We start from the raw sequence: 26,953 nt of genomic DNA on the forward strand, positions 1-26,953 counted from the left end.
GGGAAGGATTAGATTCTCAATTATACTCTCTATTGCTTCATGTAGGTTATCAATGGAACCCCTGAAAAAGATATGGCACACAAATGATTCCCAAGGATGGGAATAAAATCTGCTTCCAGATTTCTTTGGGGAAACTCCTTGAAACTATTGCACAGATGGGAGAGCAGGAGCTGGTCGCTCGCGCATGCGCCTGGCAGGGACCTGGCCTCGTGAGCAGCAGAGCTTCCCGCCGTGGGGCTCACGGCGGACTCCCGAGAAGGGCACGGAGGCTGCAGCGCCTGCTGTCGCTTACTCCAAAGTAAGTGTGTACGCACTTACCTGGGACTAGTTGGCCCGATCTGACTCAATGCACTTACTTCTGAGTAGACATTTAGGGGAGGGGGTGAAATGTTGCGTCTGCCTGTTGCGCCAACAAGGAGAGGGAGCTTTCTTGCAGGAAAATCGCCAGGAAAGTGTTGTTCTTATTACACCTGTTGCTTGAGAGAACTGCCAGCACGGCAAGGAGGCAAGGTGCGCGCCCAAAGGGCGGCAGACCCGTGTATGGCTGCGCGTGTGTGAATGTGAAGTTGCGTGCAGTGGGCGAGAGACGAGACCTGCAGCCAGGGAGAAAGTGTGGCTCCCACAGGCTTTCTCACGGGAAGCGGGCAAGGCAGGGAAGAGGCGCTTGCCCTCCGAGGCTGCAGCAGGACATGATACAAGAGCGAGCGCGCAAGAGGCGTGAGCCACCCGTGCACGCCAGGCACAGATGGCAGCAGCGGCTCCCTCCGAAAGCGAGGGGTGGGGATTCGTCTTCTGAGGGTATAGGCAGCAAGGAGCCAAAGACAGCTCCCGAGCGTGCAAAGGGAAGGCAGTGTGGTGTGGCGGTTAGAGAGCTGAACGTGGGGGCCGACCTGATCTTACTCAGAGCAGAGCCACAGACATTACGGGACACAGAGAGAGTTTGGTGAGAGCCTGCAGTTCTATGATTCTTTGAGAGCAGGAGAAGGACTTTTCCCTACCCGCTTTCTCAATGCCATCCATCATTTTTTATAAAAACATATCAGTTCCAACAGTCATACAACAGATCTTCTCATCTTATACAATATTTTAGACTTCCGTCAACACCTCTGATGATTTCCCATTCTTTATCTCTTATTCTGCATTTCTTAATTTCTAGATTACATTTAATTATCCTTAACTAATAATGCTTTTCGTAGACTTTCTTGCAGTATTTCAAACTATCCACCTTACCAAACTTCTTGCACTCCTACTAGCGTAATCTGTTCATCCCAATTACTTTTCAAATAGTTCATATATTTACTCCAGTCTTCTCTGAATCTCTGATCCCGCAGGTTTCGAATCCTTCCTGTTAATTTATCTAATTCTGCATAGTCCATCAACTTCACCCTCCATTCTTCTTTCGTTGGTAGTTCTTCTTGCTTCCATTTTTGTGCCAATAATATTCTTGCTGCAGTCATTGCATATAACAACAACTTACAATCCTGTCTATTAATATCATCTCCTACAATGCCAAGTAAAAATGCTTCTGGTTTCTTAATGTCTGTTTCAACATCTTTTTCATCTCATTATATATCATTTCCCGGAAGCTTTTCACTTTTTTACATTCCCACCACATGTGATAAAAAGGTCCTTCCTTTTCTTTACATTTCCAACATTTATTACTTATTTTATACATTTTAGCTAATTTTACTGGGGTGATATAACACCTATACATCATTTTCATCACATTTTCTTTCAAAGCATTGCATGCAGTAAATTTTAATCCTTCCTTCCACAGTTTTCCCCAATCTTTTAACTGTATATTATACCCCAAATCTTTGGCCCAGTGTATCATAACCGACTTTACCTCTTCATCTTTCAAATGCCATTCAAGCAGCAATTTATACATTTTAGACAAAATTTTTTATTTATTATTCAATACATCAATTTCAAATTTTGATTTGTTATCATCAAATCCTTTTCCCCTCAAATCCTGTTTAAACATTTCATTGACTTGGCAATAGTGCAGCCAATCACTTACATATTCTTTAACCTAAAAGAATAACCACTTTAACCCAAGTGGTTAGCACGCTGTCCACCAGCCCAAAGAGTGCTGGATTGTCTGTGTGCCGCTTGTTCGCTTATGGTAGTCTGTTGTAACATACAGAGAGCTACTCTCTCAACCGGAAAGGAGAGTAGAACACTTCAAAATGAATAAATTAATCAGCCACAGGTTTGCTTGATCTATAAGTGATACGTTGTGGTCTTAATATTGATCCCTTAATTGGTCTAGGGGTTTTCAATTCAGCTATGCAGTTGTTCCTCGCAATATTGACTTGATATAATGCTTATGGCCCTGAGAAGTAGTGACTGGCCCATGGTCACTCAGCGAGCTTCATGGCCTGCTGTGGATTTGGACCCTGGGTCCAGCACCCTTACCACCACCGCACAGTGACTGTCGGAGGAATTGGCAAAAGCCCTCCCAGTGCAGGCCTTCAATACATGAGGGAAAACTGTCACACGGCGGTCAGTTAATCAGCGCAGGGTCTTCTTCATACACAGAATAAAAGTTTACTGAAGAAAATAAACTTGTTCAGAAACAGCATAGTCAAAGAGCATACACCGAGTGCTCCTAGCAGCCTTCTTCGTCTTCCCAGAGGCACAGCTCTTAGTTACTGATTAACTGGAGTCCTGGAGCCGCTCTGTCTGCAACAACACAACATACTGGTTGAGACACACACACTCTACACACAGACTGAGGCCCACAGAGATGGCTGGTTACATTTATAGGGAACCCAAGATGAGTCCCGAGTCACAGTGACCCAGCATTTGACTGCTAACACTTAGGCTTGACAGATTTGTGTAGCCCTCGTAGGCCGCGCTGCCTAGGCCTGGCCTGCTTCTGCTCTCAAGAACCTTTGTCTCCTGACAAAACCTCAGCCCTGCCCTTAAGCGCTTAGTCATCTTCTGGGTTCTTGGGACAGGAGCATGCAGCTAAAGTGTCCCATCCTTGCTGCTCCTCACCAGTTCAGAGTCAGGCAGGTCTTTGGCCAATTTGTGGCGATGCATCGACTTTGATGTGATCGAGAGAAGTGAAGCTACTGTGGAACCATTGCTCTGCCAAGTCCTCAAGGGACGGTACAGAGTTCTCCTCCCTCCCACTTAGTCCCACAGCCACGCTGAGAGGCAGGGACTGGGCATTCAGTGAGCTTCACGCCTAGTGTGGATTTGGACCCTGGTCTGCCCAGTCTTAGTTCAACACTCTTGCCACTATCTGTCAGAGGAACTGGCAAAAAGCCACAGGAAAAGATTTTGCAAGGATACAGCAGTCTCTCAATCTGTGCACTTTTGCCCATGCTAGACCCCAGCAATGCTTATGCAGCTGCAGTAAAAGAGCCAGGATGCTTCCTTGGATGTTTGAGCATGGGCCATACTGGAGATCTAACTCCTTTCTGTGTCTCTCCTCCTGCTGTAGGTCCGAGGGCGGCTTCCAAAGAAGCTACTGGGTAAGTTTGTTTTACTTAAAGTCTTTGGAAAAGAGGTGGACAATATTGACGCTGCTTCTGTGCAGTCGCTTTGACTGTGAGCCCGATCGAGATGCACAACAGTGTACTGCCGCCTTGGGCAAACGAGAAGCTATGGAGGGATCATGCAACTTTTTGTTCTTTTCAAAGTTTGCACTTCAAGACTTTTTTTTTTTTAAAAAAATCCCCTTTGCAAATTCGAGAAGTTTCCCCATGTTGTGCCTCAGCATTTGACGCTGCTTCTGTGCAGCCTCACCAGTGCACTGTGCTCACTAGAAAGACTCCCTTAAAAATCCATTCTTTGCCAAACTCATTTTGGCACCAATGCTCTCCCTGATAACAACAACAACAACAACAATTTATTATTTATACCCCGCCCATCTGGCTGGGCTACCCCAGCCACTCTGGGCAGCTTCCAACAAAATATGAAAATACAGTAATCCATCAAATATTAAAAGCTTCCCTAAACAGGGCTGCCTTCAGATGTCTTCTAAAAGTCTGGTAGTTGTTGTTCTCTTGGACATCTGGTGGGAGGGTGTTCCACAGGGCAGGTGCCACCACCGAGAAGGCCCTCTGCCTGGTTCCCTGTAACTTGGCTTCTCGCAGCGAGGGAACCTCCAGAAGGCCCTTGGAGATGGACCCAGGTGTCCAGGCAGAACAATGGGGGTGGAGACACTCCTTCAGGTATACTGGACCGAGACCGTTTAGGGCTTTAAAGGTCAGCACCAACACTTTGAATTGTGCTCGGAAACATACTGGGAGCCAATGTAGGTCTTTCAAGACCGGTGTTATGTGGTCTCGGCAGCCGCTCCCAGTCACCAGTCTAGCTGCCGCATTCTGGATTAATTGCAGTTTCCGAGTCACCTTCAAAGGTAGCCCCATGTAGAGCACATGGCAGTAGTCCAAGCGGGAGATAACTAGAGCATGCACCACTCTGGCGAGACAGTCTGCAGGCAGGGAGGGTCTCATCCTGCGTACCAGATGGAGCTGGTAAACAGCTGCCCTGGACACAGAATTGACCTGCGCCTCCGTGGACAGCTGAAGGAGAAAAATAATCATTTCCTTAATAACAATTTAAATAGCGTATTTAACTAAAACAATAAAATTATAGCATATGTATCCATGTTTGTTAACTGATGTGGTTAAACGTGGGGTTTTTTTTTGTTAAAAAACCCAAAAAAAACTTAGACTGAGTTTTAGCACACATGAAAGACTTAAAACAAATACTTCTTTCCTGATGAATAGCCTTTGGACTATAATGTAACTTAAATAGAAAACTATCTTTAGAAAGATCTTTCCTCCAAAAGCATTTTATTTTAAAAATCCAATTTAAATAAAAAACAGATTTTTTAATTATTCTTTTTTAAATCATTGATTTTTATCCACCCTGTTGGGTGTACACACTGAATGTGTCATACCTGGAAAATACCTCTTGCAAGAGCAGCCATAGGAGGTGCGCTCTAGTAGAGGCAACTCCAATGAATTTCATTTAAGATTTCCCATCATCCTCAGCTTGGCTATGTGCCCTGGTTCTTCTTGAAGAAGAGACATTCATCATGAGTTCTTCCCTTATCCTTATCAGACTCTTGTATAAAGAGGACTGTCAAGGTAGGGAAAGATGCTCCACCTCGGAATAATCCTAATTGTTTTAGCTAATCTCTTGGCTGAAAGATAGAAAATGAATCTTTGTGTGCCTGCTTCTTAGCCTAATCCTGTTTCTTCCCATGTGAATGCAGTTCTATAGAGTAACACGAAAGACACCCTAACTCAGGCTTCCTCAACCTCGGCCCGTCCGATGTTTTGAGACTACAATTCCCATCCTCCCTGACCACTGGTCCTGCTGGCTAGGGATCATGGGAGTTGTAGGCCAAAAACATCTGGAGGGCCGAGGTTGAGGAACTCCTCGAGATGTTGAACTTGCTCCAGCTTCGGAGTACCTGCTATAAAAGAGACAACTCTAAGAAAGTCACGGTGCTCCAAAGCGTCACCAGTTGCATCAAGTTGCTTTAGAGAGAGCATTCATCATCATCCTTATCACATTACAGAATTGCTTGGCGACTAAGCAGGGAGCAGCACACAGAGATAAGGGGGGAAGCAAGTACTCTGCAGCCTGTGCCTCTCCCATCCCTGTGCATCATGAGTTCAACAAGTGCAGAATGTAATGCAACCCAGCACAGCAACAGCAAGAGGGGCAGTCGCAACACCTCCGCAAGACCTCCTCATACTCTGGACAAGATGATGGTGGGAACTGCTTCTGAACCCTGTATCCCCTCCTCCTCTGCCTCCGCCTCCCTGCCACACAGCCTTAATGATAGAAGTATGGATGTGGAAGTAGTTGACCTCACTTGTGAAACTTCAGAACCTATAGTTGTTGATCTTACGCAAGACGATTCTCTTGTGCTTGTTGGAGAGAGTGGGCAGCAGCCCAATAGAGAGTTCAGACCTCAACCATTGTCTGACAGCCTCATATTTAGTGGTGGTGGTGGTGGTGGTGATAGCAGACACACACAGAGTGGTGCTCTTGCCACTAGAAAGCTCCCCAGAGAAGTGGGAAGGAGGGAATTTGCAAGATCCTCAGGCACTTTGAGTTGTGGAATTTGCATAGACAGCTTTGCAGAGATTGTGCAAAGCGGACGGCTTATAGTGTCAACAACATGTGGCCACATCTTCTGTAGTCAGTGCCTCAGCAATTTTCTTAGGTATGGTAACTTTTGCCCAATTTGTAGGAGGAAACTCACTCCAAAGGAGTATCATCCAATTTATATGTGAAGACATGGGTGTTCCTGAACACAGTCTAATGTGGCCTTCATAAACATGAGTGAACTCCAAAGAACACACCAAGTACAGTATATATGACTTCAATATGACAGTTAGCAATTTCACTTTTTCCCAGTTCGCCTCCTTATAGTCCAGTTGTACTGTTTTAGCTTCGTTTTGCTTTAAGGTTTTTGCAGCTCACATTTTTTGAGGTCTGTAGACGTTTGAAGAACAGCTTGGAGGATATGTCTGCTGTTGCCACATTGCTTTGTGCCGATATCTCATTTCTGTTCTACTTCTGTTGCTGCTTTGAGAAAAGACTGATGTCGAGTGAACTCATCTATTCAAGACTAGGCTATTCATAGTCATCTATGATAATACAACCTGCAGCTTCTTTTTGCAATTTGCCTTGTAAAAAACCAAAGCCAACCACTCACCGGTGGAAGTCTGTTCCACATCTACTTGTTTTCTAGTGGCAAACCCCTCTTTCTGTTGATGTAGCCCTAATAAAGACCAAGGTTTATACAACACTGTGGCTCATTTCTAACGCTGCATGCATAAATGGTTTATTACAAAGAACTTCTGGTGGTCCGAGTCTTCTCTTGAAGAGAATACAGCCATCATGTTAGATCTGAGCAGCTTTCCCTGTCCAGGCATATGCTTAAGGAGCAATTCATAGTGGAGTCCGTACCGAGGTTGCCACGTGGGGCAGAATCCAATCGAGATGAGCTAAGCCATTTATGTGAAACACTCCTCAAATGGTTGGAAGAGGATAAAGTAATTCTCTGCTTCTCATAAACGCTTTGCTGTGGGGAAGCTGCACCCATAGGGCCATGTTTCAAGCAGCAAGCATGTAAGACTTGAACCTCGCATGATGAAGTCAACTTGAGTTGCGGTGACTCCCTTTCTCAGCCCTGTCACGTAGTCATAGTGGAACTATGAATGGCTTGACCTGTTGAACTTTGGGATGCTGCTGTACTAATAGGTCTAATTGCTTTAAAACGTTTTATGTTGATAACTCTTAAATGAAAGACTTTCTCTTAAATGTATAAAAAATGCCTTCCAGTAGCACCTTAGAGACCAACTAAGTTTGTTCTTGGTATGAGCTCTCGTGTGCATGCACACTTCTTCAGATACATGAGCACACAAAAGCTCATACCAATCACAAACTTAGTTGGTCTCTAAGGTGCTACTGGAAGGCATTTTTTTATTTCGTTTCGACTACGGCAGACCAACACGGCTACCTACCTGTATCTTAAATGTATGCCAGCCAATCTTCCGTTGGTAGAAAACATGGGCTATCCAGCTAATCAGCAGCATCTCACCAGGCCTTAATCGGCTGCGGTGAGTCTCATAATATTTCCCCCCATGTTTCTTGTTTATTCAATTTTAAGGCGTCTCGTAACATAGTGAAATCTCACCCGTGACAGCTTGGAGGGCCAGTGTTACACTTCCAGTTCAGCACTGGATTGAACACCTTTTTCAAAAGGGAGGCTTCCTTAGTCTCCCCGCAGCCTGCTGCAGGGGCCTAGCTGCACACACCCCATATTAGACTTGCACATAGCCTGGCAATCATGTGGCATGGTTAGGACTTCCACAGATGGCATTGTCTCCGTGAACATGGGCTGTGGGGATCAAATCCTCTGTGCAAATGCGTCTGGTGTTACCAGAACCTATATGCATCCCCCAGCTTTTGAGGGGAGCTTAAGACAGAGTGCTCAACGGAAAGTCATTTCCATTCATCCCTACCATCACCGTTTCTGTTCTGTTTGCACAGACACTCTTACTGAAGAACAAATGACACTTTGCCCAGGGAGGGACCTTGGTAATATGGTGCCCTCCTGGTGCCTTCCAAAAGCCAGGCAGGGGAGGGGTCAGGCTTGGGGATGGATGCACAAGGCTCTGGTGGGGTCCTAGAGCCCTCTCATCTCATTCCCAAAGCTGGGAGAGCACTAACTAGGCTTGGGGAAGGAGGCAGGAAGGCTCCCTTCTGGCCCCCACATCCTGTGCAGGGGAAGAGCTTCACTGCCCTAAATCCACCTCTGCTTTGCCTCGTGTTTCAGTCACCATGAAGGCATTTTGCCCATTGGAGAAAGTTGCACAATGTATTTTGGAGGTCACGCCTTTGAGTCGTGATGGGAAAAACTGAATTTCTGTGCAGTATCCTTAATGTGCACCAAACTGGAGGGGTACAGCAAGCACTACTGTTGGACGATGCTGTATGGAACCTAACACTTCACCAGTCTAGTCGTTGCATAAAAGTTCTAACAAAACGATGTGTTCGGGTGCCTCGACCCTTACACAGTTTCCTGAATCCTTGCAGTGATCGGTTTTTTTGGGGGGTGGGGGTGAGTTGTCTGGTGGCAGATGAAAAACGGCACCCAAGTTAGCAAAATGCAGTAACCAAAACTACATCTGCATAATGGACTGTTCTTGACGGTAGGCAGCAATTGCCATGTGATACCATGACCAGGATAGGAGAATATTTAGCAAGTGAGTCAGAGCTTACAGTTGCCATATTCAGATGGGTTATTACATGCTCTTGTTTGACTTGAGACTGGACACCTCCCCCACAGGACACTACACTATTACTTTTGGGGTACATAAATAAAGCCATAGGCTATGCAAATAACAGGTGGAATAATTGGCAGAATTCTCTGCTAGGTTTTGTGACCTCTGCCATTTCTCAAGGACAGGGTCACAGACATCTGAACACAATTGACCTGCATTTAATAAGAAATGAGTTCTTAAAGGACTGTCAGCGTTTATTTGTGGTTTTCCTTTGGTGATGTAGATATAATTCATGTTTGTGAGGTGCCCCCTCCCTTTTTACGTGCTCCTGGCTCCTAGTCGAGTAACCAGTTCATGTTCTGTAATTCACACAGAAATCTTCTTTTTTTTTTTTTTAAAAAAAAAAAAGATATTTATTGAAATTTTCAAAAAATAAAGAAAAAAATATATTAAAAAAACAAAAAAACACACATATAATTACATTCCTTTCTTTCAATAACATATTTCCTTGACTTCCCCACACCTCCCCTTCTTGTATTCCAATTCAATTTTTAGTTCAACAAGTTCTTATCCCCAAATTTTACCTTATTATATTTAAATCCTTTTGATTAACCAATTTTAACATATACCTCATTCTTTATGCATCAATACTTATTCTTAATATCTTTTTCTAAGATCGACCCCAATTCCCTTTCACGAGTTCCCCATTTTAATATAAGTAACAAAAACAAAAATATATAAAAACAAAGTATAATTGTACAGCCTTTGGATACCCAAAACCCCACTCCCCACCTTTCCCGGTTTCAAGCTCCAACAAATGTCCATCAATCTATCTGGTGTCAGCCTGGTGACCTCACATCCGAGGCTCTTAAGTCTCTCTCATTTCCTCTCTGCCGGTTTTTTTGGTAGTCCTTTATATTAAACGCCAAATCTCGGAGTAGCTCTGTCCCAATAAGGTCCATGTTTCTTCCAGCCAGACCTCCATATTTAAAATTGTAGTCCAAATCTTGTTTCTTGCTTCTTTTAAGTCCAAATGTCCCAAAAACTCCAGCTTCCACTTTAGTCAGGTTTGTAATCCATAAATCTTCAGATCTCCCCATGAGGAGATCTCTCCATTCCTCATTCTTCCATTCAAACCAGATTTTCATAATCTCATTCTTCTTTTCCTTTATATCCCTCTTAGCAGGCCTCTGGCTCTCCTTAATCATCTGCGGCATTATAGCTCCTCCTTCCTTTCCCTCTAAATTGTCATGTATCTCTTTCCCCACTTTCTCAAATTTCTCGGATTTCTTTTCTTGTTCAGCTGCAAAGATTTTTAGCTCAGATACAAAATCTTTTTGTTCTGATACAAAGACTTGAGTCAAGTCCCTTCCAGTTTCAGCAGATTTATTTACTGTTTCATTCAATGTTGTAACATTTATAGCCAAAACAATGCATTGTTCTTGAAGTTTTCCCAGAAGAAGAAAAGTCTTTTCCAGTTCAATCAGTATTTTTCCACTTACAGCCATTCTTGTAATGTCCCAGAGCCCCCTCTAGAGGAGTTCTGGTTACTTAGTATTCCTTTCAGTTCCAATCCAAAAGTCAAAATAACTTTTTTCTCTTTATTTTCAACAATTTATTACCTGAATGTAACAAATATAACCAGCCGAGGCAACAGAAACAAAGTCTCTTTTTCCCCCCAGCTTTGACAGCTAATTTGACAGCTGTCAAAATCTTCTATGTCTCTTCAACAGGTTCTCTCACAGATCGCTCCCGGGTCCTGGGGGGGGGGGGGTGACAGTTCCACTCTCAAAATTAGCTCTTATCCTCCAGCAAAGTCACTTATACTGCCAAAACGTGAAATTAATTACTTTTATCCTCTCAGGAAGAAGGTGTTCTCTCAACCTTAGTTATCTAGTCCTTGCTTTAAAATGTTTACAAAACGGGGAGACGGACTTCCTCTTTGCGCCTTCCCCGCTCGTGCCAAATCCAAAAAAGAAATTTTAAGTCCAATTTCCGTATTACTCACGGGTTGTTACTTTTAGTCCAAATGTTCAAAGGAAGAAGTCAGCGCTCTCCGACCATGGCATGCGGCTTCACTCCGCGGAGACGGGTAAACAGCTCTCAGCTCCGCGCCACTCACCCCCGGTCCGTTCCGGAGCCTTTAAAAAGGCTCCTTTGCAGCGAGGGGGGCGCAAATGGAGCCCGCCGAGCCTTCAGCTCACAGGCTTCCCCACCTGTGATTTTTTTCGGGTCCCCGCTTCGCCGTAGCGGTAGAACCCTAGCTCCACGAAGCCGATTTCCTCCGGAGATCGGAGGAAATCCACCATTACGGTCGCTGGCGCTGACCGGAAGTCCACACAGAAATCTTCAGCACCACAGGGCAGGTGTATCTGGTACTGAACACTTTTTGCCTGAACAGATTTCAGAAAAACACAACAGCTCTTGGTATTCAACGTTACCTGTTTAGTTACTCTACTCTGAATGCGCTTGCTTAGTTAATCGAGTCCACTTTTCTGCATCAACAAAACACACTTTGCATCTTAAACAAAACTCCCATCAGGATTCCAGTAGGAACCAGTTTGGAAAGGGGGGACCCAAACCCAGTGGGTCTATTTTTGCTTGCGCCAGAAGACGTTGCTGAACTCCCTTAATCATGGTGAGTGCAAGGGTGTTGTAATCTATGTATTCACACATCACCATCGACTTTCTGCTTGTGACCATTGCTTCATTTCTCCCCCTTTGCTCCTGGCACAAGCAGGATAAACAAACCTGGAAGCTTTGTTTTCCCCATTACATCTGGTCATGGTTTGTTGCTTCCTAACAAGCCACAGTCAGCCGGCCAGCCATAAGTAGAGACTTCAGATTGGCTGGCAATTGTTGCTTATTATGATAAGGCCACAGTCCCGGGTTCAGACGTGATGTGGTGCCAAGGCCTTGTGCTTTGCTTCTCCTGCTTGCTCCAAGAGAGAACAGCATGAGGAGCAATTGGGCAGCGTGTGCTACATAATGCATTATAAAATGACTCCTGATGGCCGCTGTATGTTTACAGCGTCTAGGAAGCTGCTTTGTATGCAATCAATCACAGTCTTCACTTAGACTCATCTGCATAATAACAAATCACCATTTCACAGGGAATGCATGTTTTAATGCTCCCTAATGGCAAACTCCTTGCTTGTAGAAATATCTTTTTAAATCCTATCCAAATGGCATGTTCTTGTCTCAGCTCCTGAATTACCATTACCGAAATGTAGATCTAGGAAATTTCCACTTCCTGCCTACCTTGGGAAAGATCGCGCGCCTATTTATGACCTTTAGGTCATCAGCCCTCCCATCTCGACTCGTGGAGATAAAGGATACTCTATGGTGGTTCCACTCTCTCCGCCCAGTGAGGGTATTTAAGGATGAAACAAGGAGGCAATTTGTTCCTTGCATAGAGTCAAAGCTAATGCGGACAAGGGAAAGCAAGCTTAACACTAGAAATACTAACTGCCCGAAGGAAGAAGAGAATTCTGTAAGCCTAGATTTGCAAGACCTGAAGAAGAGGCTAATGAGTATAAAGACTGAGATTTCTACCGAAAATATAAGGACAGTAGAGCCTAGAGCACAATATTTAAAGAGGTCCAACAGCTCTTTATCCCATAGAAAGACATCAGTGCAACTCCCTGTTCCCTTTTCAAGCGACACCGAAGTAGATGAGGAATTTGGCGCCTCCGACATTTCTATGGCAACAACACCTAAAGAACTCTACGTTGCTGACAATCTGGAGAAATCCAGCACCCAATCTACATCTGGACCTTTGCCTAATGTTCCAAAAATTTATCAGAATGATCAACTTTCTCTACTGTACTCCTGGCGAGACAGGATGGACAGATCTTCCAAACTCGAAGCTGGCTCTTTGTTGGCCAGTGACCCACATTTTATAGCACATGCATCATTAATACTCCCACAGCCACAGATAGAACCAACAGTCCTCCAATCAATCCAGGAGGGAGAGGGGGATTGACAGTTAACAAAACACCGTGGGACCGCCCTCCCCGCTTGGGGTGCGGTTGGTTGGGTTTTATCTTCTAGGGATACTTACCCTATCAAACCTTCACCTCTTCCCCTTACCATTTTGACCCAGGAGTCCTGGCCCAGGGATGACTTGTCAGTGAGGGGATGTTACCCCTCTATTGGGGAGGCTAGTATGGGGTCTGGGATTCCCACTATTGAAGGGCTAGGGAGGAATGGCGGTGGGGCTAGATGTCACTATCGGCGAAGGGTTTTGAGATGCAGTGATGCAGTGATGCTCGAACCCCTTCCAATCTACGCCCCATCCCAAGGGACGAGGGTAGGGCGAGCAGGGATTACCCACCTCCGTCATTGGTGTTGTGCAATGCCAGGTCCATAGGCAACAAAACCTCCACCATGCGTGACTTTTTTGTCTCGCAGGGGATTGACCTGGCTTGCGTGATGGAGACCTGGGTACGGGAAGGCGAAGTAGTCTCCCTACATGAGATAACACCCCCAGGCTTCTCTGTCATCCATCAATCGCGGACTGTGGGTCGGGGGGGGGGGGAGTAGCGTTGTTAATCCCGGAAGATTGCTCTTTCAGAGCTCTGCCAGCACCGGCAATCTCTGGCATTGAATGTGTTGGTCTCGTGTGGGGCACCAAGGAGAGCTTGGCTGTCTGGCTGGTGTACCGACCACCCAGCGCACCGGCAGCCACCCTGTCAGACCTGCTGGAGATGGCGGCGGGCTGGGCCTTGGCGTTCCCAAGCCTATTGGTTTTGGGAGACTTCAACGTCCATGCTGATGCCGCCCCCTCCTCACAGGCTCTGGACCTAGTGACTTCCATGGCAACACTAGGGCTCTCCCAGTTTGCTTTGGGCCCCACTCATCAAGCAGGCCATACGCTGGATCTGATCTTTGGTGCTGGCATAGATGTGATCATGCTCCCCCCTGTGGAAGTGCCATGGTCTGATCACTATGCTCTGAAAGCCAAGATTGACTTCCTGCTCCTCCCCTGCTCGGGTGGCGAGCCTATTTGGGCTCGTCCGAGAAGGCTGATGGATCCTGATAGATTCCGTCAGGCCTTGCGGGACCCTGCTCCTCCTGGCGACTCATTAGATGACCTTGTCGAGGACTGGAATAACCGGCTCTTGGCAGCCATCGATGAGATCTGCGACCCTGTCAAAACCGGGCCTCTTGGTTTACTGAGGCGCTCCAGAAAATGAAGCGGGATCTCAGACGGCTAGAGCGGGTATGGTGACAGACTCGTGACGGAGCTTCAAGAACATCTTATAGGACGCTTATGAAAGCCTATGAGATGGCTATGAAAGCTGCTAAGATATCTTACTTCGAAGCTTCCATTGCATCCGCTAGCTCTCGCCCGGCACAACTTTTTAGAATAATTAGGTCGATAATGTCCTTAGGAGGACAACCAAATTTAAGCACAAATTCGACCCACAGCTGTGAGGCATTCACGAGCTTTTTTGTGGAGAAAGTCCTGTTGCTCCGCCATGACCTCCCTGCCAATTTAGATACAGTGACTGAACTGGAGGCCCCTCGACTGTCTTCGGGTCCAGTGTTGGACCATTTCAATCGGCTACTCCCTGCTGATGTGGATAGATTCCTCCAAGCTGGTAGGCCCACCACCTGCCTCCTCGATCTGTGCCTGTCTTGGCTGATTAGGGTGTGTCCAGATGTTGCACAGACCCCCCTAGTTGAAATTATCAATTTGTCCCTTGGCACGGGGACATTCCCAGGGGAACTGAAGGAAGCAGTGGTGTGTCTGCTCTTAAAGAAAAACTTCACTAGATCCTTTAGACCTATCCAATTACCGGCCAGTTTCAAATCTTCCATATCTGGGTAAGGTAATTGAGAGAGCGGTTGCTGAACAGCTTGGTAGGTTTCTGGAGGAAACATCGGCTTTAGGTCCATTTCAGTCCGGGTTCCGTCCTGGTTTCAGGACTGAGACGGCTCTGGTTGCCCTAACAGATGATCTCCGTAGACAACTGGATCGAGGCAGGTCAGGACTGCTGATTCTTTTAGATTTGTCAACAGCCTTTGACACGGTCAATCATGATCATCTGGACCACCACCTTGTCGATGTGGGGATACAGGGCATAGCTGTGCTCTTTTATCTCTGGTCGGGGACAGAGGGTGGTGCTAGGGAGGGAGATGTTGTCGTGCCACTCCTTGGTGTGTGGAGTGCCGCAGGGCGCAATCCTCTCTCCGATGCTTTTTAACATCTTTATGCGCCCCCTTGCCCAGATTATCCAGAGCTTTGGGCTGGGCTGTCACCAATATGCTGATGACACTCAGCTCTATCTGCTAATGGATGGCCACACCGACTCGGCCCCGAACACACTGACCAGATGCTTGGAAGCTGTGGCTGGCTGGTTTCGTGGGAGCCGATTGAAACTAAATCCTTCGAAGACAGAGGCCCTATGGCTGGGTTGGGATGGCATGGGGATGAGGGACCAACTCCCTTCTCTTGCGGGGGCCCAATTAGTGCCATTGCCTTCCATTAAGAGTTTGGGTGTAATCCTTGACGCCTCCCTTTCCATGGAGGTGCAGGTTACAGCAACAGCCAAGGCGACATTTTTCCACCTTTGCCGCATCAAGCAGTTGGTCCCTTACCTTTCCTGCCCCGACCTGGCCACAGTGATCTATGCGACGGTCACCTCCAGGCTTGACTACTGTAATTCGCTCTACGTGGGGCTGCCCTTGAAGTTGTCCCAGAAACTCCAGCGGGTGCAGAATGCTGCAGTGAGGCTCCTCATGGGGTCTCTGCCATGGGAGCATATTCACCCAGTGCTTTTCTAGCTGCACTGGCTCCCGGTGGAGTACAGGGTCAGATTTAAGGTGCTGGTTTTGACCTTTAAAGCCCTTCACGGCTTAAGACCTACAGGACCGCCTCTCCCGGTATGCCCCACGGAGGACCTTAAGGTCCATAAACAGCAACACCCTAGTGGTCCCGGGCCCTAAGGAAGTCAGATTAGCTTCAACCAGAGCCAGGGCCTTTTTAACACTGTCTCCGGCTTGGTGGAACGCTCTGTCTCATGAGACCAGGGCCCTGCGGGATCTGATTTCTTTCCGCAGGGCCTGTAAGACAGAGTTGTTCCGCCTGGCCTTTGGCTTGGAGCCAATTTGATTCCCTCCCCCTCTTCCTTTTGCCTTTCTCCTCCTGTGGTGAGGCTGCATTTTAATGTTTCAATATTTTAATGCTGTATTTTAATTTTGTTTTTAAGTTGTATTCATTCAACTTGTTTTAATTATTGCTTGTTAGCCGCCCTAAGCCTGCCCTTGGCTGGGGAGGGCGGGGTATAAATAAAAATTATTATTTATTATTATTATTATTATCTGGGCACAGATATCCTTGTAATCCTGGTTTCGGTGCCCAAAGTCTTCCACGTGGGCAGCAAGGTGGGAATTGACCATGCAGAAGCTGGTATTGTTGCAGACAAGCCTCACGGCCACACACCCCTTGATACCCTGCAGGGGCGGAGCAAAGATGGCTGTTAGTGAGCAAGCAGGAAAGAGGGGGAAACTGGTTGGCAGAGATTAGAAAAACAGATAGACAGACAGAAAGACAGACGTGTGGAATTCCGCTGTCAGGGTCTACTCACCATCTTCCCCATGATGCCTGTGCCCACTGTCTCCCTCATCACTTCCTTGATGCAGCTGAGCTGGTCCTTCCTGACAAAGATGAGCACCAGCTGCACCTAGAAGATGCAAGGTACTGGGATGTCTACCAGCTCTGTTCATTGCTTGCTGTCCTGGGCCGGCTGGATGCAGATAGGAGTGGCAGGTGGCACCAACTGGGGATCCCCCAAGGGAAGAAGGCTCAGAGCCAGGGAACTGGTGGGGGGGTCGTCAGAGGGAGAAGAGGGAGCAGACTGTGAGCAAGAGGAGGTGTTGTAAACTGAAGAGGCAGGAGGGCAGGAAGATTCTGTGGCAAACAGCAGCCCAGAATCTGAGGCAGAAGTGGAGGCTGGAGGCGGGGGTCAAGAGGCAGAGATCAGGCAGGCTGCTGAAGAAGCCAGGGGGTCTCCCCTCCCTGCTGGTCTCCCAGAACACAGTGAAATTAAGAGGAGGGAGCAAAGACAGGCAAGGTGTCAGAGTCTCAGGTTGCTTGGGAAGGACCGGGGGAGGAGGAGACTTAAGAGAGTGGTGGGAGGGTAGCAACCTTCAGCCTTCACAACTACCTCACTGGGGCAAGACCTGTTGGGAAAGGTTTCTGTGATCACGAGGCCTGCACGGTTTGGGTTTCTTTGAATAAAGAATGTTGGCTTCTTTTGAATAAAACACCACTGACACCAGGTGTTTTTTCTTGCTGACTTCCTCCTCCTCCTCCTCACTCCAGCTCCTGACAGCTGTCTGGCTGCTGAAGAAATGGGTGGGGTTGGACTTACTTTCTTGTACTTGGATTTGGAACGCAAAGCCTTTTCCACAGCTGTCAGCCACTCTTGCTCCTTTGTCGAGTCCAAGTAGAAGAAAGCCTCTGTGCTCAGGTCCAGCTCCTGGAACCGAATGCCCAAGTGCCAAAGAGAAGGATGTGGAACTGCAGGAATAGGACTCCAATCGGAACAGACATGCTGGTTAAATATGCAAAGACAACAGGAGTGTGCAAGGGCAGGCAAGATCAGGACCAAGAACAAACAAGTAATACCAGCCACGTCTTCCTCAGCTTAGCTATTCTGGGCCCCAAAGGAGCTTTGCTAATGAAAGCAAAAAAGGTTTTTCCTCGTATTTTTTAAGATGTGTCAGCCAGCCTGACATTTAAGCACTATCCTAGTAGCCACAGGCAACCAGAAATTCTTTGAAGGCAAGTGTGTAGGTTGATCTCTCCCTTCTTCCTTCACCTGGCAACCTGGTTTCCAGGCTGGCTTTCCGGGAGCAGAAAACCACCTCTCAGATCTGCTGTGCCAAGCTTGTTTGCTAGAAGATTACCCCGTAACACCCTTGTCCTCTTTGCAAACCTCCTAAATGGCTAGCCTTCTGTGTTTCCATGCTGGCCGTGAAGGAATGGGCTTTCCCGACTCTGAAAACAGCACAGAAATACAGCCTGTCTAGTAAAGGGGTAAAAAGAGCAAGCTAAACAGCCTCTGTAAAACAGTAGCATCTGAAGCTGCTAACCACATACTAGCAGTTCGAAAGCACGTCCAAGTGCAAGTAGATCAATAGGTACCGCTCTGGTGGGAAGGTAAACGGTGTTTCCGTGTGCTGCTCTGGTTCGCCAGAAGCGGCTTAGTCATGCTGGCCACATGACCCGGAAGCTGCACGCCGGCTCCCTCGGCCAGTAAAGCGAGATGAGCGCCGCAACCTCAGAGTCGGCCATGACTGGACCTAATGGTCAGGGGTCCCTTTAACTTTACCTTACTACTAACAGTACGAGGAAATAACCAAAGCAAAAACTTTGTTTGAAGTAGTAAGCTTAGCATTATAAGGATGACCCACACCAAGTGTTGGGGGGGGTCACACCTCCCTGTCCTCCAGCACAGCTTTTAGGAGGAGTTCCAAAGGTTTTGCTTCAGTTTTGGATTAACTGCATCTTGTCACAATGTCTGAAGCTGCACAAACCGCTTCATTTGAACCATGGCTCATTGAAAAAGGAGCAATGCTGCTGAGTGCTCCAGATGGCTGGAAAGCCAAACAGGATGTTGATGTTATGGGACTGTACCGTGGGAACCAGGGACAGTCTATTATGTGCACTGAGCACCGGATGTTAGCTCAGAGTGTCACATGACCCTGTACTGGAAGTACATGGGTGGCGTTATTCCCTCTCTGCTGTGGCTGCTGATGTGAGAGGGTGCAGACATGTTTCCTCTGCACTGCTGAAAGACAGACATAAAGGCATGTAAATACATTTCTGTCTGTCTCTCTCCCCTCCCTGGGGATGGCAGGGGGGAGTGGTTGTGTTCTTCTCACGTTGAGGAGGATCGGCCGATAGAGACCTCGCCTTGTCTTGCCGGGAGTCGCTGACGGGGGAGGCCAACATGGAATCAAGCCGGGCACCTGGAGAGTGGCCAAGTTCCTCTGACAAGGCTTGATTCAACATATGGTAGCAGACGCTGCTGGTTATCTGATCCATGGGAATCAGCATGAGAGGTGAGAGGTTGATGGATCGTGTGCCATCCTCTGCACCAAGGAAAGAAGATAACGTCTGCATTGCAGCCAGAAGCTGAACAGACGGCTGGACACCAAGAGGGGGTGTTTTCCAAGCAACGGAGCCCCAAAAAGGTATGCTGAATATCGGGCTAAAAGTGTGAATGCAGATTGATTTATTCTCTGGTTCACGAGAGCTGCGTTTGGAAAAACAGCTCTGAGAGCTAAGCCTGCATACCAGGCATATTTGCGGTGAGATAAGAAAGAGAAGTATGCACAGTTGCTAAGCAACGACGGTCAGTTGGCTTGGAAAGTTACTGACACCTGGGGCTGGCTCAGTCAGAGCCGGGAAAGCGAAAGTTGTTTTGACTGTGAGACAGCTTGGAGATTGCCTGCCTGAGAGAGGCAGAAAGACAGCTCAAAAAGGAGCTTTTGGATTTTACTAGCTCGAGAAAGAGAGCTGAGACTTGGATTCAAAATGGATCCCAAGAAGGGGGGAGCCTTGCCTTACCCGCCTCCCCTGACTAATGACAATTATTCATCTTGGTCTGTAAAGATGAAGGCCCTGCTGCAGAATCAGAGGATTTTTGGGGTGATTGAGAACCCCATCCCTCAAGCACCAACCCGAGGTTGGGAATCACAGAATGTGAAGGCCAGGACGGCTATAAATCTGTGTGTCTCGGATGATCAACTTGTGCATATTCAGGATTTGGAATATGCGCGTGAGATTTGGGAAACGCTGCGTAGAACACACCAGAGAGATGCTGGTTCTTCAGCGTTGTTGTATTTTGAGAAGCTGACCAATCTGAGGCTTGCGCCTGATGGAGATGTTCAAGCGCACCTGACGGAAATGAAATATCTGCGCCAACAGATGGTGGAACGCAATTTCCGTCTGCAGGAGGAAGTGTTTTGCTTCATGATGATAAACAGCTTAAATCGGACTTACAAAATGGTTGCCAGTCAGCTGGGTTCCCTTCCGGCGAACGAATTGACCGCGGAGAGGGTGTCTGCCGTTGTTTTGAATGAACACGACAGGCTTGCTGCACTGGAGGTGAAGGACAGGGGGAGGGAAGAACGGAGTTCTAATTCCCCCACTGTTGTTGCTACTGGAGAGGATGCTGTAGCTTTGAACGTTGTCCGATGCTACAATTGTGGACAGGCTGGGCATCTTCAGCGGAACTGCAAGAAGCCACGCCAGCCGAAAGGAGCGAAGGGCCGCTCAGCAAAGCCTGAGGCAGCAGGCAAAAGTCATACCACGTCTTCGGTGAAACCTGCAAAGGCCCTGATGGCGAAAGGAACCACGCCAGATGTTGGAAATTCATTTGTAATTGATACGGGCTGTAATTTTCATATGTCCCCACACAAGGCGCTCTTTTCAACGTTCAAGAAGCAAAGCTTCGCTGTGGAACAAGCCAACGGTCAGAAGCTGGAGGCGACCGGGGTTGGAACTGTGTATCTAAAGAGTCTGAACCTGACTATACACAATGTTTACTTGGTTCCTGAATTGAAGTTCAATCTGCTGAGTGTTTCGCAGATTGCAAAGAAAGGACTGAAACTGTCCTATGATGCTGAGAGCTGCAAGATCTTCAAAGATGGAGAGTTGTATCTTTCTGCCAGAGAGAAAGGTGGACTGTATTTGTTGGACTTTAAGCAAAGTGATTACATGGAATGTAATTCTGAGTCTAACATGATTTCTCTTGCAGGTGTGACCAAGACGAGCGCCAAGAAGGTGGCCAGGGTCGACAGAGCGTTTCAGCGGGTGTATGCTGATGTGATTGGTCCTCTAGATCCATCTAGAGGCAATGCAAGATTTTATCTTGTGTGTGTGGATCATTTCTCTAACTTTGTCTGGGTTTATGTGTTAAAGAGGCCACAGGAAGCCTTGGAAAGGTTTCAGGAGTTTTGTGACAAGGTTAAGAATGTGCATGGTGCTAACATTGATTGTCTTTTGACAGATGAGAAGCAGATTTTTCTTTTACAGGATTTCCAGAGGTTCCTGCACAAGAAAGGGATAAGACACAAGGTTGCTGTTTCAGCGGAAGCGTGGAACAGGGGTGTCTGTGTACGGGTGAACAAAGAATTGCAAAAGGGGATGAATGCGCAATTGCTTAGTTCACATCTGCCACATGAGTTCTGGGCGGAGTCACTCATGTCGTTTTGTCATGCGTGGGTGAGAAAGGTTTCAAAAGAGTTGGGAAGTTCTCCTTTTGAGAAACTGTTCAAGAGAAAACCTTCTGTTGCCCATTTCAAGGTTTTTGGGTCTCATGTGAGGACAGAAGCTCCAGGTGGAGTAAAGAATGCCAGAGGCATTTTTGTGGGATATGAAAAGGGTCTCTACAGAGTAATTTTGTCTGAATCTGGTCAGGTGATTCTCACAAAATTTCTAGAGAGTGCTCCTGAACAGGAGAGAGTGAAAGTACACACATTTCCCACAGAGGACGATTCAGATGATGATGATGATTTCACAGATTACAGTGGTACTGAGAGCGACACTGATAGCTCAGAGAGATCAGTTGTCACAGTCATTGAGAGGAAATCTCACACATTGGATAGACCTTCACAGGTGAAGGATGAGCCACTGTTAACTATTGGAACTGGTTCTCCTAGGAGTCCTGAGACAGAACCAGTGAGCAGAGAGGATCAGCACCTCATACGCAGGTCTGAGAGAGTCACAAAGGGTGAACCACCCAAAAGGTACTCAGAAGAGTTTGCCAACTTAGCTGTTGCATGTGTTGCTGTTGTACACAACCGAGGACAGGTTGGAGCTGTGTCTAAGTCAGAGACAAAGACACAACAGAGAGTTGCTAGCCAAGGTAATGCAGGTGCACTCATTCCTTGGAAGCCAGACAACCAGAAAGGTACACTGGGGAAACCAGTGGCGGGTAGTTCCAAGGGTGGAACTGAAACAACAGGGGAGTGTTATGTGTATAACAACTGTTTGTTTTCTTCTCTGGATCACGCTTTGCTTGCCGCAACACACATTGATTCTTTTGGGGGAGGATGTTACGAAAAAGGAGCAATGCTGCTGAGTGCTCCAGATGGCTGGAAAGCCAAACAGGATGTTGATGTTATGGGACTGTACCGTGGGAACCAGGGACAGTCTATTATGTGCACTGAGCACCGGATGTTAGCTCAGAGTGTCACATGACCCTGTACTGGAAGTACATGGGTGGAGTTATTCCCTCTCTGCTGTGGCTGCTGATGTGAGAGGGTGCAGACATGTTTCCTCTGCACTGCTGAAAGACAGAAATAAAGGCATGTAAATACATTTCTGTCTGTCTCTCTCCCCTCCCTGGGGATGGCAGGGGGGAGTGGTTGTGTTCTTCTCACGTTGAGGAGGATCGGCCGATAGAGACCTCGCCTTGTCTTGCCGGGAGTCGCTGACGGGGGAAGCCAACATGGAATCAAGCCGGGCACCTGGAGAGTGGCCAAGTTCCTCTGACAAGGCTTGATTCAACAGGTCACACCTCCCTGTCCTCCAGCACAGCTTTTAGGAGGAGTTCCAAAGGTTTTGCTTCAGTTTTGGATTAACTGCATCTTGTCACAATGTCTGAAGCTGCACAAACCGCTTCATTTGAACCATGGCTCATTGAAACAAGCCAACTTCCAATCGTGGGTTTACAAAGCTGGTAAAATGAACCACCATAGGATCTGGACACACCAAACTGTGGTTAATTTAAAATCCAAGTGGAAGCTTCCCAATAGGCTTGGGGTGGGGGAGAGGTGTGCAAACCTGGAGGAGAGGCTGCCGTCCTGCTCATAATATGAAGCCACGGTTCAGTATGTGGCACCAAGGGAAATTGCCCACCACAACTAATACTTTCAATTACCCACCCATGTGGCCTGAGTGAACAGGACAGACTTTGCCTGGCACCCAACAATAAAGCTGTCATGTAGATGTCACTTTCTCCAGCCCCAACTCTGATACAGGTTCCACTGGTCTTTGCACTTTTGCATGATCTGACCTGAAATTCTGGGTGTTGACATATTCCTTCTCTCTCTTGGCGAGGATGTGCTTGATGAGTCCCTCTCTCTGTCCGGACTGCGGATGTGTGGAAGGCACAAAGAGCTGGCGCATAGTGTGGGTCATTGGGGTTGCTTCTTGCTCATGCTCTCCTTGTCACGGATACGCCTCAGCGAGATGAGAACAGAACTCAAGTAGTCCTTAAAACCAAGGAGGCGGGAGGGCACAGTACACCTCTAAGGCAACTTACAGCCTGCTTGGTGGCAGCGGTGGGGTTGGAGGCTCCCGGCGGGCACTCATTTGCTGATTCTGCAGGTTTCTTTCCTTCTCCATGAAGTTATCCTCAAATCCCAGAATTCCCGAGAGAGGAAAAGACTTCTGAGGTTAGAGAGGCTTCAGAACCGTTTGGGGAAGTTTCGGGAAAGGAACTTAGAAAATACTTAACTGCAGGAAAATGTTCCTGCCACCCCACAGCACCACATTTGCCGGACAATTGCCTCTCAGCTTATGCACGTTTAGGAAGGATTGTGGAGGCAACAGGTCCTCCCCTCAAGGCCTTTTCCTCTAAAAGAGGTAGACTGGTCTTCTCCAATCCTCTGGCCACTGCTGAGTTTTCCAAACTTGCTGGCATATTGCGTGTAGCACCTTAACAGCATCATCTTTAACAAAATTTAATAGTTCAGCTGGAATATCATCACTTCCACTGGCCTTGTTATTAGCAGTGCTTTCTAAGGCCCATTTGACTTTGCTCTCCAGGATGTCAGGCTCAAGGTCAGCAACCACACTACCTGGGGTGTATGAGACATCCATAACTTTCTGGTATAGTTCCTCTGTGTATTCTTGCCACCTCTTCTTGACGTCTTCTGCTTCTGTTAGGTCCTTACCACTTTTGTCCTTTATTATGGTAATCTTTGTACAAAATGTTTCTTTCATAGCTCCAGTTTTCTTGAACAGATCTCTGGTTCTTCCCATTCTGTTGTTTTCCTCTATTTCTTTGCATTGCTCGTGTAAGAAGGCCCTCTTGTCTCTCCTTGCTATTTTTTGGAAATCTGCATTCAATTTCCTGTACCTTTCACTATCTCCCTCGCATTTTGCTTGTCTTCTCCAAGTCCACCTTTCCTTTTGAAGCAAAATGTCCTTGAAATGGGGGAGAAATGCCCTGCATGAAGTCTTGGGTTTGCAATTTGGGGAGAGGGAAGACTGTCTGCGGCGCTGGGGAGCGGGCAGGCTGGCGAGGCCCCCTAGATCTAGAGGCCCTAGGCTTCAGCCTACTTAGCCTATACATAAATCCGGCCCTGCCTATGTCACAGTGAGCACAGGCCCATCGATCACGTGCAAGGCATTCTGCATGTTGGGAAGGAGCCTCCTGTTCTGGGCACCAGCAGAAGACTGGGTGGTGGGGTCGAAGCTGATCCCGTGGAGCACGTGAGGAGTCAAGGCTTCCCGCATGAAGGCCTCGCTTCCCCTAGAAGTCCCTGCCTCCTGGTCTGTGTTCGCTTTCTTCTTCAGGTACAGCGCCAGCATGTTCTGGATGGTGCACCTGCTTTCGGGGGAGAGCTTGTCGAACTGGTCCACACTAGAAGAATAGCCATGAGACGGGTGAGACTCCTGCAAGGCGTCCCCAAATTCAGGGGAACATAAGCGCATTTGAAGAGCCTTGCTGGGTCACGCCAAGGCCCATTCAGTCCGACATCCTGTTGGCATAGTGGTTCCTTCCAGATGCCCATTTTTGTCGATTCATGATTGTTTCTATTCATGACAGTAGGAGGGCAGTTATATGCAAGACTGTATTCAGTACTGTTCGTGCCTGCAAAGCTTTCAGGACAGACATACTCCGACACTTCCAACCAGTGCCCCCTAACTTCCAGCTGAAACCAGGTACCTTTTTCATACCACAAATGTTCTTCAGTGGTGAACCATGGCATCTCAAATTCCGCAAGGCTTCACGCCAGTGTGACCAAACCAGTTGCACTCCCCTAAATCCACCTAAATGTTATGGGGGGGGGATTTGTCCCACTTAAGTTGCACTTTATAGCTCAAGAGGGCCCCTCTGGCTGATAATAATATAGTAGCACAGGGGACGCATCACAGAACAACTTGCAAAGCAAAATGACATGTAGTTGGTCCACCACAATTGCAATACTATTGCATCCTTCAGGAATGGTGTGTCCAGCTCCATCTGAGTCATCATCCAGGCACGCTGTGGAGCTGCTTGGATGAGAGATGGACATCTTCGGCCAGTCATGGGTGAAGAGCTGGCAAGATCCCCTGTACTGAGCAGAAAAGCAAACTCTTTGGACTCCAAGATCTCTCCCAACTCTCAGCAGCCCTCACTGTGAGCCATACTAGAGGAATTTTGTCCTGCTTTTGCTGAGCTACAACTCAGGAGCGCACCCCCAGGTGGCCATGATGTGGTAACCCTGGCGAAGCATTGCAGAGCAACTGAAAAAGCAGAATGATGTTTGCGTGGACAGTCCATTAGAAAGCTGCACTATTATTGCATCGATAGCACATTGCAGAATACGGCCCCCCCTCCAGGCAAAAACATCCGTCTGGTGGGACAGTAGCTTTCATTTCGGAGGTTGTGGTTTTACATCTTCCTATTCATTTATTTATTGAAATTTTTTTATTTATTTCATAAAATTTATACACTACCAAATGGTAAGAAACATCAAAGCCGTTTACAGAAAGATAAAACCATAAAATCAGGAAAAACCTACAATACATTCAACGCTGAAAAAGTGAATACCAGAATAGATCAGAACTCACTCCCAAGGTAAGGGGAAGAGACATGGCTAAGATGGCAGGACAGCTTACTCTATGATGTTAACCCCTTCATGCACTAATTAGACTGAAGCATGTTGGTTATATGAGACTGGTTATCCCACACAACATGCTCTCATACAACCCATGCCCTCCAACTGAAAGCCCATTTCCTGGACAATATCAACATTGTGTTTTGTGCCTGTGAACTGCACAGTGAATATTTTTATTAGAAAAGAAAACAGCCTGGTGTTTATGCTTCTCAGAGTTGTTTTATTCAGTGCGCTGCTACAGCTTGTCACACCCGAATCCTCCAAAGGAATCTGCCAAAGTGCTTTTCCAGGCAAAAGGGGGCAAAGGGAGAGAAACCAAGAACCTCAAATTCACTAGACCAGGGATGGGGAATTGTGTGGCCCTCTAGATGTTATTGGATTCCATCACCCCTGACCGTCGGCCATGCTGGCTGAGGCAGAAAGGCCATTGGATCTGGCAATATCTGGGAGCCCACAAGATTCCCAGCCTCCGCCCTACACAAACAACCAGGCACTCAGCTGTGAGGCACGCCTCTTACCGGAGGGAGGGTCACTCCAGAGGCAGCTGTGGCATGAGGGTGCTGGTTCATGCCTTTGTGGGCACATCTGAGGATTAAAGTGGAGTCCCTAGGAAGCATACTTGGAGATCTTCCTTACCACGTGGCTCTCTGGCAAAAACACAACAGTACTAACGGCCATATGGAACCACACCTCAAAGCTGGATCAGACTTCCCAGATCCTGTAGCCTACATCAGGAGGAAGACTGGGGCAGAGGGGCTTAGAGTGGGTGTCAGAGGACTTCCGGTTAGCGCCAGCGCTTAATGGCGGATCTCACCCGGAGCTCCGGGAGAGATCTGCTTCGTGGGTTCGGGTCCTGTCAGCTACGGCGAAGCGGGGACCCTCAAAAATCACAGGCGCGTTGCCTGTGAACCGGAGACTCGGCGGGCACCTTTGCGCCCCCCCGACGCTGCGAAATAGCCTTTTTAAAGGCTGCGGAGCAGCGGAGGGGTTTTGGAGCGGTGCTGAGAGTCGTCTTCACCCAGCCTGCGAAGCGAAGCCGCGTCGCCATTAGCGGAGAGCACTGATTTCTTCCGGTGAAATTGGATTAAAAGAACAACTATCCGTGAGTAGGATTGACCGCTAAAATATAATTGGACTCTAAAAATAAAGAAATTGGGCACCGAGACGGACAAGCACTAAAAAGGAAGTCTGCTTTCCGTTCTGTAGCAAGATCAAAGCGAAAGGCACTCTAGCTGTAACTGCTTGAGAGGAAATTTGTGGGAATTAAGAAATCCACCACCAAAGCAAAGAACTCCCTCCCCGAAGGCAGGAGGGGGGGGGAAGAAGAT

At 47.4% G+C, this 26,953-nt stretch overlaps 1 protein-coding gene across 1 annotated transcript; it reads left to right on the forward strand.

Moving 5' to 3' along the window:
* The first annotated feature begins 216 nt into the window (after positions 1 to 216).
* On the forward strand, positions 217 to 6,392 carry LOC310753781 (E3 ubiquitin-protein ligase RNF4-like). Its single transcript, XM_083595120.1, has 3 exons — positions 217 to 298; positions 3,455 to 3,485; positions 5,549 to 6,392. Exon 3 carries the CDS (start codon positions 5,640 to 5,642, stop codon positions 6,270 to 6,272), a length of 633 nt encoding a protein of 210 aa, XP_083451246.1. The 5' UTR covers positions 217 to 298; positions 3,455 to 3,485; positions 5,549 to 5,639; the 3' UTR covers positions 6,273 to 6,392.
* The last annotated feature ends 20,561 nt before the right edge of the window (positions 6,393 to 26,953 follow it).

This window comes from Podarcis filfolensis (genome assembly GCF_964270895.1).
Source record: "Podarcis filfolensis genome assembly, chromosome: W".
NCBI classification, from domain to species: Eukaryota; Metazoa; Chordata; class Lepidosauria; order Squamata; family Lacertidae; genus Podarcis; species Podarcis filfolensis.